This window comes from Condylura cristata, unplaced genomic scaffold, assembly GCF_000260355.1.
Source record: "Condylura cristata isolate star-nosed mole 26May11 unplaced genomic scaffold, ConCri1.0 scaffold00019, whole genome shotgun sequence".
NCBI lineage: Eukaryota > Metazoa > Chordata > Mammalia > Eulipotyphla > Talpidae > Condylura > Condylura cristata.
Genome location: NW_004567120.1, coordinates 23253471 through 23271604, shown reverse-complemented (window position 1 = coordinate 23271604; position 18134 = coordinate 23253471). Strand labels below are relative to the sequence as shown.

Below are 18134 nucleotides of genomic sequence, written 5' to 3'. Positions count from 1 at the left end.
ATAAAACCAGAGTTCTGGTTTTATCAAACAAGCAATGTGAAGCTTCTGGTTTTTTGTTGTTGTTGTTTGTTTGTTTGGGGATTAGCAAAAATGTGCAGCAAACCAGAGTGTGAATCAAGGTTGTTGGTCTTGGGTTAGTAAATACTGAAGTGAAGGCGTGGAAGTAGGAAATTCATTCCTAGCCTTGTTTACCTTGGGGTATGAATCCCTTGACCATTAAGCAAGATACCTGTGAGTTAAGGACTATCCCACAACCTGTAATGATTTCCTCTTAACCTGATGTTGACAGGTCCCACCAGTGCATTCACGCCAGCCCAGCATCAGTTCTACTCTTATCCAGTCTGACACCATCACTGAGGACCCTGAAGAAATTGCTGTGGATAATGAGTCACCTAAGAACCTACAAAAGAGGACTTTGCCACAGGTCTTGACTTTGAAGAAGGTGAGTGTTAGCCCCTTCCTCAGTGTCAGGTCGGGTGAGGGGCCGCAAGGGACATCAACTCGTCTTGTATTCTTTTTTCTTTCCTGCTGTAGCTCAATCCTGGGTGTGGGGAAAGATTCACCACTCCTGATTTTTGATCTGCATGGTGGTAATTCTAAAAGCCAAGTAGCACCACTTTCATTTATAAGCACTAGAAACACTGTGACATGGACACCAGATCGCTCTAAATTTGTGCAACCAATGCCTAGCAACATCCTGTTTTAGAGACCCAGAAACTGAAGCTCAAAGAGGTTAGGTGATTTGTTCAAGGTTAAACAGCCAATACATGACATGGTTAGGACCAAGAATTCAGGTTGATCCAGTTTCAGAGTTCATGTTCTCATTCTCTAGACTAGCTAAGAAGTCCAAATGATTGTGATAGGAGGAGGGCTACAGGGGATATAGAAACTCCACCTTCTAGAACTTTTAGATTGGCAGAATTGGTGGGTCACAACAGCTTTTATTTAACAAAGAGTCTTGAGTGTAACAACAGTTGCACAAACATTCTCCAGCTTGGGCACAGGAGCACTTTGGCATTCTGGAAATTAAAATCCTGACAGTGAAATCAGGTATCATATCAGTACCAGTATTTTCTTGGTATAGGAACCATCCACTGAAAACCTCTTTGTTTAAGAAGCAGCCAAACTGGCTTTCTCTGCTTCAGTCAAGTGTCTCTCATCAACAGTGTTAAAGGAAACGTTAGCATCATATACCAAAGAAGCCGCCAAAACGATGAACCAAAAGTACTGGGTCTAGAAACAGACAAAGGGGGGAACAAAGAGCTAGAATGTGTTGGAATTTTCCAAAGGGCAGCTCTCAGCCCCCGACTACTAGCAGAAGAATGTCTAGCATCACTGGTGTTATGCCTCCTTTCTCATGACCCACGGCCTGGCCCCATCCTTCCCCAGGAAGAGTCTGGATTGGTTAGGTACCTGTCCTGGAACAGCTCCCTGTTGACATGAAAAATGCTCATTTTACTCCAGGTGTTCATCAGAAGTGCCTATGCCGGCCCCTCTCTACAGCACGGAAGAGGAAGGAAATCAGCCGGTCTTGCTGAATAACATGCACACGGGGTATAGAGAGGGACGTAAGGAAAGGAGTGTAGCTCAGGCTAGAGCATTTGACTGCATAGAAGACACAGTACAGGGAGGGCAGGCTGCAGTTTCAGGAGACAGAGAAGGAAAAGTAGAGAAAGGAGTCCCATTTCACTCCCTCACTTTTCCTTCAGAAACGTGCCAGAAAAGGATTTAGTTGGCTTTCCTTCCAAAAAGGCTCATAAAATCCTATGTTTGCCTCCTGTGGTCAATTTTCTAGGTTTCTCCTAACCAATATGGCTGATAGAGAAAGTTGAGCCTAAGAAGGATTCCCACTTCTCAAAGCATGTTCTGATCTCCCTGCTCCTGTTACTAGGCAACTGCTAGGATTATACAGCAAATTGCCATGCTTCTCTTTGAAACTGGGAGCCTTTCTGTTCATGCCAGAGGATTAGGCAGTGATTCCCAGTTCTTCCCCTCCCTCTGACTGACTTAAAGAACCTGTTCAACCTATACTATGTCCCTGCCCTGACAAATATCATGTCTTGATATGTCCTTAAAATGTGCTTTGAAGATGGTTGGGGGGAGGAGTGTTCCCCAGAGCAGAGTTCCAGAGAATCTGAATAGTTTATTTAATGAATTAAACTATACACATGAACAAATGATATATAAATTCCATAATATTTTATTTAATGAATACACCTTAAGAAGTTACATGCACATATTCTACGTCCATACGACATGCTAGAATCCCAACAACGGAGATCATGTTGAGGTTGCTTTGAGTCAACCTGCTGAGCTTGAGTGCCATGGCAGCATAGGGCTAATGCTTGATGGCTTTGCTCTCTAAATTTTAGCCTAGATTTGAGGGTAGCTGGGGGCCCAGAGACTCCTTAATGATAGTCAATCAAACACAAGGAGACTGGTAGCTATTATTAAGTTTAATGGACTCTTGGCTTAAGCTGTGACTGGGAATAGATAAGCTCTCTGCTGCCCACATTCAATCTAGAAACTGCCAGAATCTTGCAGAGCTCGATGTGTTATGTTGTAGAATGAATTTCACTAAGTGGTGCTTTTGTCTATTATGTTTATGCTACAAGGTTTGGCCAACTGAATTGAAAATGATTATTAAATGGGTATTACTGTCACTGGTTTTCATACAAAGTAAGTTTCTTCCTTGCCTTTTCCATTTCCCTTTGATGGAGCTAGTGAGGTCTAAGAGAGAATAATTGGGATGATACAGGGAAGAGGGCACTTTCTCTGACAACTCCTCAGAAAGACAATGACTGGTAGAAGCCTTGAGCATAATGCATTCACCAACTCAGCAAACATTTATTGAGCAACTACTATAGGCTAAGCACAGTTCTATGGACTAGGGATCCATTAGTAGATAATCTAGATGGAAACCTTTATTTGTAGAGTTTATATTTGTAGTGGGAAGATAAATGAGCGCATTAGACAGGACTTTAGATAGTGAACAAAGTCTGAAGGAGAAAAAGAAACCATGCAGGTAAGGGAATTATGAAGTGTCAAGGCAGAGTGCTAAAACTGTAGACAGGCTAGCCAGGAAAAGCCTCGCTGAGAAGGTGGCTTTTGTATCAAAACCTGAAAGGAGGTGAAGGCATCAGCCACAGGGACAGGGGGAAGCCCATGCCCAGCAGAGGGAGACAAATGCAAATGCCCTGAGGGAGACCAAATGGGAGATTTGTGCAACAGCACACCCTGCTGGTGAGTCTGAAGCAGAGACAGGTAGTGAACGTGTTTGGAGAGGCAGTAAAAAGACAGATCTTGTGAGGTTAGTGGGAGAATAGATGTCCTCATCTGGTAAAGTCCACTCAGAAGCACGTCGAATTTCAGAATAATAAAACAAGACACATTTCTGTACACTGAGTATTAAATACACAATTACAGGAGCTAACACAAGTCAGATGTTCAATATCAGGTAGAGTTTGAAATACATTTGTGGATGACGGCTACAAAAAGAAGTTAGAACAGAGTGCCTATGTCCCTTTGAATAGTTGCTTTTGTGCTCCTTGGGTAGTAGGTACCTAGGAGTGGAATTGCTGGGTCATCTGGTAGATCTACTGTAGCCATTTGAGAAAGCCTCCACACTGTTGTCAATAGGGGCTGCACCAGTCCACATCCTCAGCAACAGCATGAGAGGGCGTGGTGTTGTAGCAACCTGCAGGGGAGATCCTACACCTGTATATCACAGGCAGTGTTGTAAATCAATGTTATCTGGATAAGAAAAAAATTAAAGGAGGGTTTGGACAACTCCTAATTTTGTGTGATTGACTATAAACGATAACTGTGGTAGTTCCCCCCTTTTCTTTGAATCAAAAGCAGAATGTGCACTAGGTGGATCATCAGCCTGACTCATTAGCACTGATCACTTGGGGATAAAAAAACCGTTTTGGCGTGACAGTCCTAGCTGGGTTGTTACTGGATCAGCACACAACACTGAAGGGTCATAAAAGCTGCAAAACCAAAGGGGGTCCCGGCATTGTGTACAGCTAGTTTTTATAAAACCAGTGCGTGAACACAAAGGGAATTGTGCCCACCTGTAAATGGCAGCATTTCCCACTGGTATCCAGGAGAGTGTGCGTCATCACCTGACCGCTGAAGGGGCTTCTGCTAACATCCAAAGCTTCTTAGAAATAAGAGGTGCTCTGTTGTGTCTGCAGTGTGCAAATGCTGTGTAATTGGCCTTCCCTGGTGGTGCAACAGATTAAAGCACAGCACTATGAAGCTATCTGCAGCCACTACAGCACGAGTTCAATCCCCAGCCCGGGAGCTGACCCACATGGCGCAGCAGACCTCTCCTGTCTCACTCACTGCCCCCTCAGCAGTGTATTTCAGTCAGTCTGCCTGTTCTGCTTCCCACTCTGCCTCCGGTGAACCCTCTCACCTCTGCCCCGCACCTCTGGCCTGTACCACAGTTCTTGTGTGCACAAATAAATAAATCTTTTTAAAAAATGCTGTGTAAGAAGCGCAGAGGAGACTCTTTCATATTACCACAGAGAAACTCAACCAGGAGTCCTGGGACCAGGTAGTTTGCAGAGGTGCAGCCAGCTGCAAGGACAAAGCCACATCACCCACTCCACTGGGGGCTGTGGGGGGTGGGGGGAGGGGCGGTGCTCAGCTTAACCAGCCTGGCACCAGGGACTGTCAGTGCAAGTAAAGGTCCTGTTCTGTCTGCACACGTAGCTCTCACACAGGCCTCTTTCAGCTTGATTCTTCCCCTGCCACTCAGTGCTGCTTTGGAGAAAGCACAGAGCCCCTGGCAGCTTCTGCTGACAGGTTTTGTGCCTCTTGTTCAAGTCAGCCCCTCCTGTTTATAAAAGGGGACTTTCAGATGAGAACATGCAAACCTTCTGACTTGTAGCATCCCTTGGGGTGCTACCCTGAGGCCAAAGGGGAGCCCCAGAATGCTTTATTAGCAGGGGGCCACCTGGATTTCCTGCTTCCTGCAAAAGAACCTACAAAAAGCATGCACTTTGTCTCAAACGAACCTCTTGACCAGAAGTTTCGATGTTGCTACTGGAAAAAGGGCTAGCAGAAAGATTTCTTCTTTAGGAATCTCTACCCAGAGGAATTCCTGACTTTTGCAAGTAGTAGCCACATATGGGTGACCTGTTTCTTTTCTCTCCTTTTCTCCAGAGCTCCTCTGAGTCAATATCCAGACCACCTTCCTTGGATGAAGTGGCTATGCCTGACTCTCCCAGCAGCATGCTGCCGTCTACTAGCTTCAAGACCCCAGCCAACACCCACGGCGGTTTGGATACTTCAGCTCCTCAACACAAGATGCCTTTAAGCTCCCGAAGACAAAAGAAATACCCTCAGACAACTGTAAGTCCTTTGAGAGACCTGCTGGGAATAAAGTCTGGTGTAACACAAGGCCAGTTCCCACTTTTGTAATCTGCCCTGGGAAAGCAACTTGGCTTGTGTATCATAGCCTAAGGGGACGTAAGTCAAAGGCACGTTTCAGACTGGACTCACCCAGAGCGGTGAGCAAACTTGCAACTAAGATATCTGGTCCTTGTGGAACTTACAGAAAGGGGCCAAAGAAAACAGAAACAGTGACTGAAGCCCCCAGGCATTGCTTATTGACTCAGCATCTGGAAAATCACTCCGTTTTCTCGTAGAGGCTATTTAGTGATGGTGCTGATCAGGATTCTTTTACTTATTTATCAGAAGAGACCCGCAAGTTACCAAAGGAGCACCCGTCCATTCCTTTGGACTCCCAGCAAGCCCAGGCGTCCAGAACCCAGCTATTAACACCTGGTGTCACAAAAATATGTCACACGTTTTAACGCCTGACTTTCTAGTGGGTAGAGCAGTACTTAGGTGACCTGACCATTAAATACATGGCCACAGGTCAAACTCTGATTTGAAGGCAAAGTGAAGTGACAGCTGATAGCAGAGAGATGACAAAGTGGAGGGATCAAGAGCCTTGCCCACCTCAGTACGCCCCCCCTAGGGCCACACTATATCACAGTCCAATATAATAGATGATATTTATTATCTCTCCAAGCAATCAAAAAGAGTTGAATAGTGTTCCCTGCTCTCTGTTTAAGAAGACAGGGCAGGAATGCTTTGGAAGGTTTTTACTAAAAACTAAGAATTAAGGGGCCCTTCCTGGTGGCTCAGCAGGTTAAAGCACAGCACTAAGAAGCGAAAGCCATTTCAGCATGAATTCAGTCCTCACCCCGGAGGTGATCCACATGGCGCGGCAGACCCCTCCTGACACACCCGCTGCTCCCCTCAGCAGTGTACTTCGTCGATTTGCCTGTTCTGCTCCCTACTCTGTCTCTGGTGAATCCTCTCGCTGCCCCTGCACCTCTGGCCTGAACCCCAGTTCTGAATGAATAAATAAATCTTAAAACAAAACAAAACAAAAACCTAGGAATTAAAATAAATCAGTTTTGCAAACAGTGTGTGGCAGTGAGTGAGCTGGGGGATTCACTTTGATGAAACACCCAGTTCATCTGTGACTTGAGGCTATAAGCAGAGGGCTGCAGACCTGGAAGAGTCTACAGTGTTGTAGTGCGAGCATTTTTCAGGGAAGCGTGGGAACACACCAAGAGTAACCCAAGTTAAATACACAGGCTGTGGCAGAGCTGGGGCCAGGCCCAGTCCAGCGCTGCTCACGGCTACCACGTGGCCCCTAGCTTAATCATGTCAACTTTGCTCTATCAAGAGAACCAAGTCCAAGTTAAGGTCCAGTTGGCAGGACAAAGGCCAAGAGGCACTGTGGAGGCCCTGGAAGATCTCGTGTGCCAGTGTTGAGCAGACAGTGACCGGTTACCATGAACCAAAACTTAGTATGTGTGCCTAGAAGTCTCACCACGGGTCCAGGAAGTGTTGACTAAGAGGAGCTTCATGTCACCCTCTGCCTTTCTTCCTTCTGCAAAGCCTGAGTGAGAAAAGGCTTGGGCAACACTCGCAAGGGGGCTGAGACCACTGCTTCTTCCTCCTGACTCTTTCTCTGGCACATAGCTGAGTAGAGAAGGGCCCAGGATCACTCATGACACAGAGACCACCTGCTCTCTGCTTTGGAATCTCTGCAAGTCCCACGGGTGCTTACCCTGCATCTCCAGTCTATAGAGTGCACGCGGAGATTTAGACAGCAGCTTGCCCCAGGTCACACAGGAAATAAAGGGTGTAGATTTGGACCTCGTCTCTCTACCCTTCCTCACTCCTAAGTAAGTCATTTTGCACTGAGTCAAATCTGCACAGATTCTGAGTGGGAGCATTCTGGATGCTGTCGCCCTACTCTGGCAGCCTCCCCAGAGGCACTGTAATTATCTTAAAACCGTGTTTCTGCTAAACCAATTTCTACCCCTTCAGTGTGCAGGTCAAGCCCTTCATCTTTTCCCTCTCCCTTCCGAACAAAAACCAGTTCTCTTCTTTTACACTGGAAGGACATAATTTCATGCTTTCCAAAATTCCCTGAAAAGAAGCCAAAGAGGATTTGAGTTTGGCTCCGAGGTAAAGCCAGCTCGGGAACTGCAGCGTGTAGCTGTCAGTAGGCCCACCAACCCTTTCTAAGCTTTATGGCCCCTGCTACACATCAGTGATTTCTGGGTTTTTCCAGCATATTCCTTAGGTCTGCCACTGCATTGTGGTGAGTCACTCCCAACGGTGCAGTGAGCGCCATGACGGGAGCTGTAGGAAACGGTTTTCACCTTTTGTGCTGTTGTAATATGCCCAGCAGACCTGTGGGCACACCCGGGACTTTTGTCCTGACCTGTTCTTTCCCTTTTAGTAACCATGCAGGAGCAGGGAGGGAGCACTTCAGTCTAATTCCTGCTCTTTCTTTCCATCTTTTAGGTAAAAACAAGGCTGGAGGAGCCAAGTCTGCTGGTTTCTGAGGAGAAGGGCACAACCGTGCCCCAAGGGCCTGAGCAAAAGAAGCTGAATAAAGACAGCGCAGGTTGGCACCCCTTCACCCCCACCCTCACCCTGAGCCTCACAGCACGTGCATGTGGTCTGACGGGAGCTCTGTGGTGAGAATGACCTTGGCCTGCTGTCCTTGACCCTCAAACAGGTTTCAGTGGACCCGGTTTCGCCATCTAAACTGCCAAATTAATACAACTGCTACTTGTGCAGGGTTTAGGTAAAGGGGAGATTCTACTATTTTGGTGAAGTCTCAGCCAGAGAGGTGTTTTGTGTTGGGCTGTGTCCTAACGCTGATGTAGACACTGAGCTGCTCCCCGAGCTCAGCTATCTGAGAAGTGCCAGTGACCCCACACAGCATTAGACGGGATGACAAAATTGGCTAGCAAATAGTTTTTTCTCTCCTCAATTTGTATTGGTTTGCCAGTAGTTGACACACCTGTACAACATGGGGAGCACAGCTTCACCCCTCATATGTGTGCGTGCTTTCCACTAGCCCACTCACCGACTAGGGCAGAGTATCCTTATTTTAGGAAGTAAAAGCACACATTCCCTGTTTCTGTTTGGCACAGGTTCCTCAAAGCAGGAGCAGAGCAACAAAACCGAGATTTGGGATAAGAAGACAATAGATCAGGCTGCAAACATAGACAATGCTGGGAGTTTGGGCTCGCCCTTGTCAGAGCCCTTTGGAAGAAAACATGGAAGAAAAGGACCAAGTCCTTCAGAAACAAGTGAGAGTGGATCCAGAGGAAGAAATGTAAGACTGTCCAGTCTGAGGCTTGGCCTAGGTGACAGAGGTGGCTCTCTGCCTGCTGATAAAACTGCCAGTGATGCTCCAGTCTGGACCCAGTCCTTGGAGAAGCTGAACGTGGAGCAACCCCCAATTCCACAAGCAGAAACTACTAGCCCTCAGGAGTTTCTCTCAGACCAAGATGGCATGGGAATGAGAAATGCTGGTACAGATATTGAAGGCAGAAAAGTGTCAGCATCACCATTCATATCTGAGGACGTGGTGTGTTCACTAGTTAGTGGTCCACGACTGTACCATGAAGAAGAGGCTTCTGGAAGCAAGAAAGCAGTAAGCAGAGCGTCTTACTTACCAGTGGTGGAAAGCCTGCCTACCTCCCAAGATGTTTTCTCAATGGCAGTGGAGGTTCAGGTGTTTGTAGATCCTTCTCATTTCCAGTCAGAGGAGCACGACAGATCCAGCTTTGATTCACAAAATGTCCGATTTGAAATGGAGTCAGTTGAAGATATTACAAGTAATTGCAAAGAAAAGCCACCTGGAAATGTTCTCCAGGCCCTTACAGCAAGTGCTTCAGCTGCTGCACATGCTGTAGCTGAGGGAGGCATTGCTATGGCCGAGAGGCAGCATCTCAGAAGCCTTTCCCAGTCCTTGGGGAGCCTCGAAGTTGAAGTCTCAGACTCAGAAAATACTTCTGAGATGGAGGATGATTCTGACCAACCACTCACTTCTGAATGCTCTTTAGAGTCTTTCGAGATGCGTGACCATGAAGTTTCCACAGAATTAGAAAGTTTAGCTGTGAAAGCAGGTTATTCCAAGCAGCAGCTGGCTCCTAAACATTCTTCCCAGCCCACGGGTATGCACCAGGCTGACTGCAACTTAAGTTCTGAGAGTGGTTCAGTGAAGATTGATTCTGAGCAGCAGCTGGCCTTACGGAAGCCTAAAGATAACCCAGAAGTCATCACAGCATCGGAGAGCTTCATAGTGCAGTCAAGCACTTCTGATAAGCAGGCTTTGGGGAGGTCTGAAAACAAAGTCTCCACAAAAGCAAACAAATGTGTTGAAAAGTACCACCGTTCTGAGGACTGGAGCAGCTCAGAAGGAGATCTGCTTCTCAGGCCCCCTTCTCACATCTTGCGGAACCCTAAACGCCAAGTAGTCTCATTTTTAAAGGACATACCTGAGGAAAACAGTGACCCCATGCAGACACTTCCTCCCACACACCCTTCTGAACCCTTTGTGAGACTGAATGCTCAGCAACATGTCTCCTCAGGTGCAGTGAGTGCGTCTACAAAATGGAGTGTTCTAGCGCGGTCTCCCAAACACCTTTCCCAGTCCTGGCTGAGCCCCAAAGTTGAGCAGGAAGCCTCTGCGGATCCAGAGAGAGCTGCTGTTGACTGGAGCGTCTGTATAGAGCCACTGCCTCCCAGAATCTTTTCCAAGCGCCAGAGGAGACCTAAAATTGGTCAAGAAGTCTCAGATTCAAAAGGTCCAGAAGTTCCTACTCCCGAAAGGGTTGCTTCTGTGGATCTTCTGTCTCCAAAACATTCTTCTCAGTCTCCAATTAAGCCAATAGCTGAGCAAAAGATCTCTGCAGGTCCAGAGAGCATGGCTGTTGGGAGAAACATTTCCACGGAGCTGTTGCTCCCTAGCGGTCCTTCTCAGCTCTCGGTGAGAACAGTGGTTGGACAGCACGTCCTGGGGGCAGACTGCGCTGTGGTTGAGCACAGGAGTTCTGCGGAGCCCTCACTTCCCAGACAGACTTCCCAGTCTCTGATGAGGTCTCTAGCCCAGCAACAAGTCTCTGCAGGCCCAGAGTGCACTGCTTCTGGGCGGAGCATTTCTATGGAGCCACTACCTCCCAGAAACCCTTTACCACCAAGGGTGAGCCCTAAATTTGGGCCAAAATCTTCATTTCCAGAGAGCACAGCTATTGAAGGACACGTTTCTATGGAGCCTGTGCCTCCTGCAGTTCTGGCCCAGTCCTTGATGAACCCAGTAAGACAAAGTGTGTTTTCAGGTTTAGAGGGTGCAGCTGACAGTGTCATTATGGCAGAGCCACTCCTTCCTCAGGGTGCTCTCCGGTCTGTGGAAACTCCTCAAGCCCAGCATGGCTTCTCAGAGGACACTGCCATTGGTGGGGAAATGTTTGTGGGGCTACCGCCTCCCACAGGCTCTCTCCAGCCCTTGGTGAAGCCGACCTTCCCGCCACAGGTCAGGACCTCCAAAGCAGCAAGCGCTTTCACAGAATGGTGCCGTCCTGTGGAGCCAATGCCTCCCACACACATTTTCCAACCATGGGTGAGCCCTAAATTTGACTCACAGGTCTCTGCAGAGAGTGTGGCCATTGAGTGGGGCATTTCTCTGGAACCACTGCCTCCCAGAATGCCTAGTCAGCGCCTTATGAGACCGGTTGGCAAGCAAGAAGTCGCCTCAGGTTCAGTGAGTGCTTCTGCAGAGTGGGACACTACTGAGAAGCCACTGCCCCCAAGGGGCACTTTCCAACCCCAGATGAGCCTCAAGTTTGAGCAACAAGTCTCTGCAGGTGCAGAGAGCACCAGGAGTGTTTCTATGGAGCAAACAAGTTCCAGAAAGCCTTCTAAGTCCCTAATGAAAACAGCAGTGAAACAACCAACCTCTTCAGGTCCAGAGAGTGTTACTGTCGAGAGGGGTATAGCTGAAGAGCCACTGCCTCCCAGACACTCCTGGTCCAGTATGAGACATAAAGTCTACCAAGCATCCTCTAGTTTTCAGAGTGCCACCGTGGAAGGAGTTTCTAGAGCCTCAGTGACCACCAAGAATCCCACCCAGTACTTCATGAAGCCTAAAATTCAGCAAATATCATCACATCTGGAGAACATTGCTGCTGGAGGCATCTCTAAGCAACTGCTGGCTCCCAGGCCTCCTTCCCAGTGGTTTGTAAAGTTTATGGCACAGCAGATCTTTTCAGAGAGCCATACTATTGAGGGGGGAGTTTATGTGGATCCATTGGCTTCAAATCAGCCTGCCAAATCTTTGTGGAGGCCTAAAGTTGAGCCCCAGGTTTTCTCAGGTCGTGAGAGTGCTGCCGTGGCAGAAGGCATTTCTCTGAAGCAGCTTCCTTCACAGTCCTTCGGGAAGCCTAAAGACCCACACCACATTTTCTCACATTCAGGGAGTGTTCCTGTGAAGCGGAGCAGTTCTGAAGAACAGCTGCCTTTCAGACAACCTTCCCAAGGTGAGGGAGGGACTGAATTACAGTCACAGGTTTTCTCAACAGGCTTGGGAAAATCATCTGTAGAACATAGCCCTTTACAGCCTTTTGCAAACTTCAGCTATCAGAAACCAATTCATTCCAGTTCCATGAGTGCAATTCCTGAGGGAACCACTTTAGAGAGCAAAGCCAACAGCCATTCTCTACTAAAAGGTCCAGCTTCTCCAAACAAAACTAAGAAGCACAGCTCTGAAGACCTCACTAAGAACATCCCAATTCCTATCACCAAACTTGAGAGGTTCATCAGTGCCCCTGACTTGCAGATAGCCATTTCAGAGGGCACTTACTCTAAGGAAGAAGTTCTTGAGAGTGAGGGTCGAAGTGGTAACCATTCAAAGTTACCCTCCATTGGGACTGATGCTGAAAACCTATTTGGAGTCCGACTGAAAAAAGTCCCTTTCTTACAGAAGTACAAGAGTGAAAAACAAGGTAGCATCACCAAACTTTCTTCAATCTCCTTGGACCCAATTTTACCTTCCATAGGTAGAGAACAGCAAATGAGAAGAAGCACATCCCAGGGGCTCCTGGGCATTACAGAGGACCTCACCACAATCCCTGAATTTGTAGAGAAGAAACAGAGAAGGCCCATTTCTGAAACAATATCCCAGAAGCAATCCATTTACAAGATCCCAGGTGAGGGGGTACCAAATGGAGGGAAGAACTGGAAATCCAAGTCTTGACTGGGAGGGAGTCTACTCAAACCCTGCCTGCTGAGTTGCGATAAGGCTGGCTTGTGGTCTGGGGGCTAGGGCAGCACCGTCTTATAGATGAATGGGTTTGAAAATGGTTAATTTTGAGTCTTTTGTTTCCCAAAGGGACCCTCCTGGACAACTGTCCACATTGGTGATGGACATATGACCTAGTCCCTCTTCCCCACCTTCCATACAGCTTACATTTGGATATAGGTTTTTGCTTTGCTCAAAAGACTTTCATATGTATTATGCTTCCCTCAGCATAATCATGTGAATCTTGAAAGCCAACTAACTCATGATAGGCACCAGTTCAGAATCGCAGCTTGAAATGTTAACTTATTTGTCCATGTTCGTGCTTCTACAGTTTCTTCACTCGCCATCTGACATATCCAAGAATCCAGTGCGAGGTGATCATTTGAGTGTTAATCACTCTCAAAGCCATTGTCCCTTCACACATAGCGACATGTAGTCTATTTGCCTTATAAACACAACAATGGAACCTCATACTTGTTCCCTATGAGGGAACAAGCGCCATAAGGTTTTCCTTGAAGTAACAAATATTGTAAGATTTCCCTTGAGTAAAAGGAATGGTAGAAATGGCCTGAATCGGCCCTCCCTGGTGATGCAATGGGTAAGGACGCAGCACTGCAAACCAGCCGCAGCTGCTTCAGTGTGAGTTTGATCTTTGGCCCTGGAGGTGACCCACATGGCGAGGGCAGACCTCTCCTGACCTGCCCGCTGCTCCCCTCAGCAGTGTACCTCGTCAATCTGCCTGTTCTACGCCCCACTCTGTCTCCGGGGAAGCCTCTTACTATCCCTGCAACTCTGTATCCCAGTTATGTATGCATAAATACATCTTAAAAAGAAAGAAAGAAAGAAATGGTCTAAGATTTAGCCTTGTAGGGATTTTTCCCAGCCCACCTAAAAGCCATAGTCCTACCTTGCTGTTGGGATAAGCAAAGGGCTGGTCAAAGGAGAGAAAGGAACCAAGAAGAGGCAGCAAACTTTGAAGTACAGCTTCTCTATCCAAGGAGCTCCTGCCTTGCTGGGCAGTGGGCAGTGGCTGCAGAGAAAGGGGCCTCTTCTCCAAATGATTACTTTCATTTGATAATTAATGTCCCACTAGGGATGTGGATAGGCCCCAGACAAGCTAAAAATCATTCTCCCTGCCTCACTTCAGTCCTAATGTCTTTCATTCCTTTCACAGGAAATTCTGACAGAAAGTCGGAGTATGCCTCCTCAGAGCCAAGTTGGATAGCCATGGTGAAGCAGAAGAGTTTCCTGGATCATATTCCTATGAGTGAGTCAAAATGCAAAAGCAGATCTGGAGCCAATGCTGAGACTAAGGAACACAGAAGTGAGGTAGGACTCTGTCAGCCCAGCAAACATTCCAAACAGTTGCTGGAGCCACTGATCAAACATGCATGGGGAACTGTGCTGGTCATGGGCTCCCCTTCTCCGTGGGTGCATTCATCAAGGTGGGGGGACTTTTCCCAGGAAAGACTTGCCTTGTACTTACCAAGTGTGCTCTTTAAGAGCTAAAGGTTTGTGGAAAGTAAAGATTATGAGAAGATTCTAGAAATCAAATCCTGGCCTAAATATTCTAGAACAGGATTCCATGAAGTTGCATAGGATTGTCATTAAAAAAAAAAAAAACAAAACACCTCAAATGTAATCCTGGGGGTCATAGTTATCCTTCCAATTATGCATATGTGTATATGTATTTAAGAAACTATAAATAGAATCACACAATGTGTACTAATTTTCTTTCAACATTTTCTTTCTGGGTGCCTTTTTACATATTCATTTGGTTTGGTATGGGACCTCCCTATCGGTTAAAAGGAAAGTTATATGCATATGTGGGTCAGGATACATGGGATGATGTCTTACTTCCAGAGTCCCATTTGCAGTATCTTTGGAAATGTCAAAATCTCTCCTGTTTAAACTGAAGAAAACCGACTCAATAAAACATGTCAAACTTACATGTCAAGAAATATGTCTAAGATTGTTCCCAAGTTAATTTACATGTTAACTTGCTTACACTATTTGTGTGACTAGGCTATCATTTCTTCCAAATATGAAAGGTGATAAAATTAAACTAGCTTAGGTGTTGTGGAACTAATCCTGAATCAAGGTGCCTCAGCACTATTTCCCACCCCTTTTTAATACTTTATTCAATGTTGAAATCATAATATCCAGGGCAGGGCTTACACCTTGTGGCCTTCTAAAGATGTAGTTTTTAGGATTAAGTCATAACATGTTTTCATGTCAGGACTCATAGCCATCCATTTTCATGTTTGTATTAAAGGGAGCTGGCCTTGCACATACCGAATCAAAAAAGACTTTCACTTCCAATACCAATCAACAGGAGAAGATGGCACTGATGAAGCCACCTGTGTCTACCAAAGCAGATGAAAACACACCTGTTCCTACCAAAGCAGGTGAAAACACACACGTGTCTACCAAAGCAGGTAAAACCACACACCTGTCTACCAAAGCAGGTAAAAACACACTGACCCCTCTTCCCCCATATAGCCCTGGCAGAATGTTATGAAATTTGCAATTTCAGCTTAAACAATATGCCTCACCCTCCAAATTCTCCCCACCCCCCCAAGTCAACTTCCTGACTATCCGTAGCTCTTCTGTGAGAGACAGATATTCGTTTGTTGCAGGGACATCCAATTGTTACTAATACAGCTCCAGAGGGAAACTTTCCGAGGGTAGCTCCAGTCCTTTGCCCGGTTGGGAAAGCTGTAAAGCACAACGTTGGGATCATGCTCACCGAGGCATTTCTGCGACTGGTGTGCAGAGCGCTCAAATGTTTTCCAGTTCACCTCACCTCTTGTCAGTGAAACTGTTGGAGTAATCCACAATAAATACCCAGTAGCACTGAATTGTTTTTAGCTATTAAGAAGGCTTGTTTCAACCCTCTGCACTATGAACAGGAGTATGAGAGGTGGGGAAAAGCTGAATGCTGGAAACACTGTGCTAGGATAGGGTAAAATAGAATGTGGTCTTCATCTGCAATTGTGTGCTGGAGGGGTTCACTTTTCAGATGGAGCCAGGGAAAGGGGAAGATACATTTATACGACTCCCCTTTATTTCCCCCCTTAGTTCTCCTCATGAACAATTAGAAATTTAGGAACCAGTTTTCTGGCCATGAAACAGCAACAGCTGACCTTGCTCGTTAGCGGCCTCCCCAGCAGCATACTGTCAAAAATTACAGTTGGGATTCTCAAAAATTACAGTCGTCTCCGGTTCCATTGCTAGAGATTCTAGTTCACTTAATTCAGGATATGGCGCAGGCATTGGTACTAATATTTTAAAGAATCACTGGTTGATTCTAGTATGTAGCCAGAATTGAGACCCATTCGTTGAGTCTAAGCCACTGGGCCAGTCAGCTATAAAACAAGATGAGGAGAGGGATAGAATCAGGTAATGGAAGTTAGTCTGCTTGGTCAGAGATTAATGGATATAATATTTAGTGTAGACTTTTATTGGATGATTCTATTGAGAAATGAGCCATTTCACATGACATCATGGATTGGCAAAACTAAAAAAGGACCATATTTGAAATTTTATTTATTTTAAATATAATAGCTTTTAAATTTATTTTTACATCATTCTTCATTTTGTGCCTTTTCCCATCTCGGTTGTAACCTGATCATGCAATTTATTTCCTCTCTGCTTTTGATTCAAAAGTCTGAGACAATCCAATAACCGTCCAGAGATTGGCAGTCACGGCTGCAGGTATTTTCTCCCAGGCTTTCCCCATTCAGCCCCTGTGGTCACAGTCATATCGGTTTACCCCTTGACGGACCACGCATGCCACCACCCCTGCACTGACTTTTAGAAGGCAGAAGAAACCTGAAAGGAGGCAAAAATTGTATTGCATCTCGTAAACATACCTCCATCTCTTGGGCTTCCTGATGCTTGTATGTGATTGGTTTTAGTTCCCGCAGGATGTGAAGATGAGGCGACACTTCAGGGCCCTACCATGGGTCAAGACACTGGACGGTCTTCAATTTTTCCAGCCCTGCCCCAAAAGCAAGCCGAGCCAGTGTGGTTCTCCATGGCCAAGAAGAAATCCAAAGCGTGGAGACAAATGACAGATACCATGCACTAAATAGTTTGAGGTAGGGGGGATGGTGTAGGAGGGGAGCACGAGATCTCAAATGCCAGTAGATGTACTAATGCCATGTAGTGGCTTATTTGCTGTGGCTGCTTTTATTAAGCAAGATCCTTAGAAATGAGAGTTAAAGTTAATTATTTGAATGAAACAAATACCACGAGTGCCTGACCTTCAGAAGTCTAGTCACTGCCAGCATCTGAAAACCCAGCATTTCCTCTATAAAAACTATGTAAAATGTTAGCGCCACTATAGAATTAGGAAGTCTTTCCCTTCGGACAGTGTATTTCAAGAAGGGAGAAAGCAATTGTGTGGGAGCAGTCCAGAGGCGGTCATTTCCTTTGATCAAAGAAAGAAATTCTACTGGAACGTCTAGCTGATTTGATCCAAGGATTTTATGAAACACGTTAAGTGCTTCAGTCCTTCGGTCGCTGCTCCAAGCTTTGTAAAGTCTCCCAGAAGAGGCAGAAGTGAAAAGTTTGGCTCTCCAAGAAAATTTTACACTTTCAGTGTCTCCCCAATCACCCTACTGCCTTCTGAAACACCTTCCTTGTACCCTGGGGACCCTATTGCCTGCAACCGGTGTGCGCATACACATCGCAACTGTGTGCGTGCGCATCGCAACCTGTCCGCACATGCGCATCTCAACAGGTCGCGCATGCGCATCTCAACCTGTCCTGGTCTGACAGAAGTGCGCCCCTCCCTCCCAACAGCATGTTTCTGGGGGATTACTCTACTCCGGATGGTTAGTCCATCAGTGTCTGACCTTCTACCCCAATGCCACTGTGACCCTCTTTAGTTGTGCAAAAACACATTGGATGTCATACCATTCCCTTTTTAAAAAAGTACTTTTAAGACCCTGCGGAAATTCAAAATTCTAAAGATGCCCAAAGCTGTCCTTTCAATGGGCAGACTGCAGACTCACCACGGTGGAAGTCTGGGCCCACTGGACATCCCTATTGTCCCTTGGCTGATCTCCCCTGGAAACCCCCATGTAGTCAAACTTCTAGTTCAGCAGCCTCTGCTGTACAAGGTTTCAGCCCAAAGTGAGCCTGAAGTCCTGAAGCCATAAAACAATGAAATTTCTATTCACATGAAGCCCTAAGTGATACATCAACCCCTTCCTGCCTTCATTCCTACAGAGGCTCCACCCTCAGGAGTTACCAGACTGGACCGATACACCACCCCCTGTGATCCACTCACCCTCTCCGACATGGGCTGAAAGAGGGGTGCAGGAAAGGAGTCAGGGTGAGAGGCAGGGTCCACTGTGAGGGGAGGGGCATGCACCCAGCAGCCACACTGATCCCTCCCCATCCCGCCACAGTCTTTTGCCTTTGTAGCTCAACCTTCATTCAGAATGGCCAGGGGTGAAGATACAGGCACCTTTATGCAAGAGCCGGG

The 18134-nt window shown here is 46.6% G+C and overlaps 1 protein-coding gene across 1 annotated transcript in view; it reads left to right on the top strand.

Annotated features, from left to right (window-relative positions):
- KIAA1210 (KIAA1210 ortholog) overlaps window positions 1-17955 on the top strand; it is a 29430-nt gene extending 11475 nt beyond the window's left edge. Inside the window, exons 5-11 of the mRNA XM_012727074.1 lie at window positions 290-442; window positions 5176-5364; window positions 7849-7951; window positions 8487-12545; window positions 13812-13966; window positions 14913-15045; window positions 17876-17955. Coding sequence (XP_012582528.1) covers window positions 290-442; window positions 5176-5364; window positions 7849-7951; window positions 8487-12545; window positions 13812-13966; window positions 14913-15045; window positions 17876-17955 — 4872 coding nt within the window. The remainder of the gene's footprint in view (window positions 1-289; window positions 443-5175; window positions 5365-7848; window positions 7952-8486; window positions 12546-13811; window positions 13967-14912; window positions 15046-17875) is intronic.
- Window positions 17956-18134: the final 179 nt, after the last annotated feature.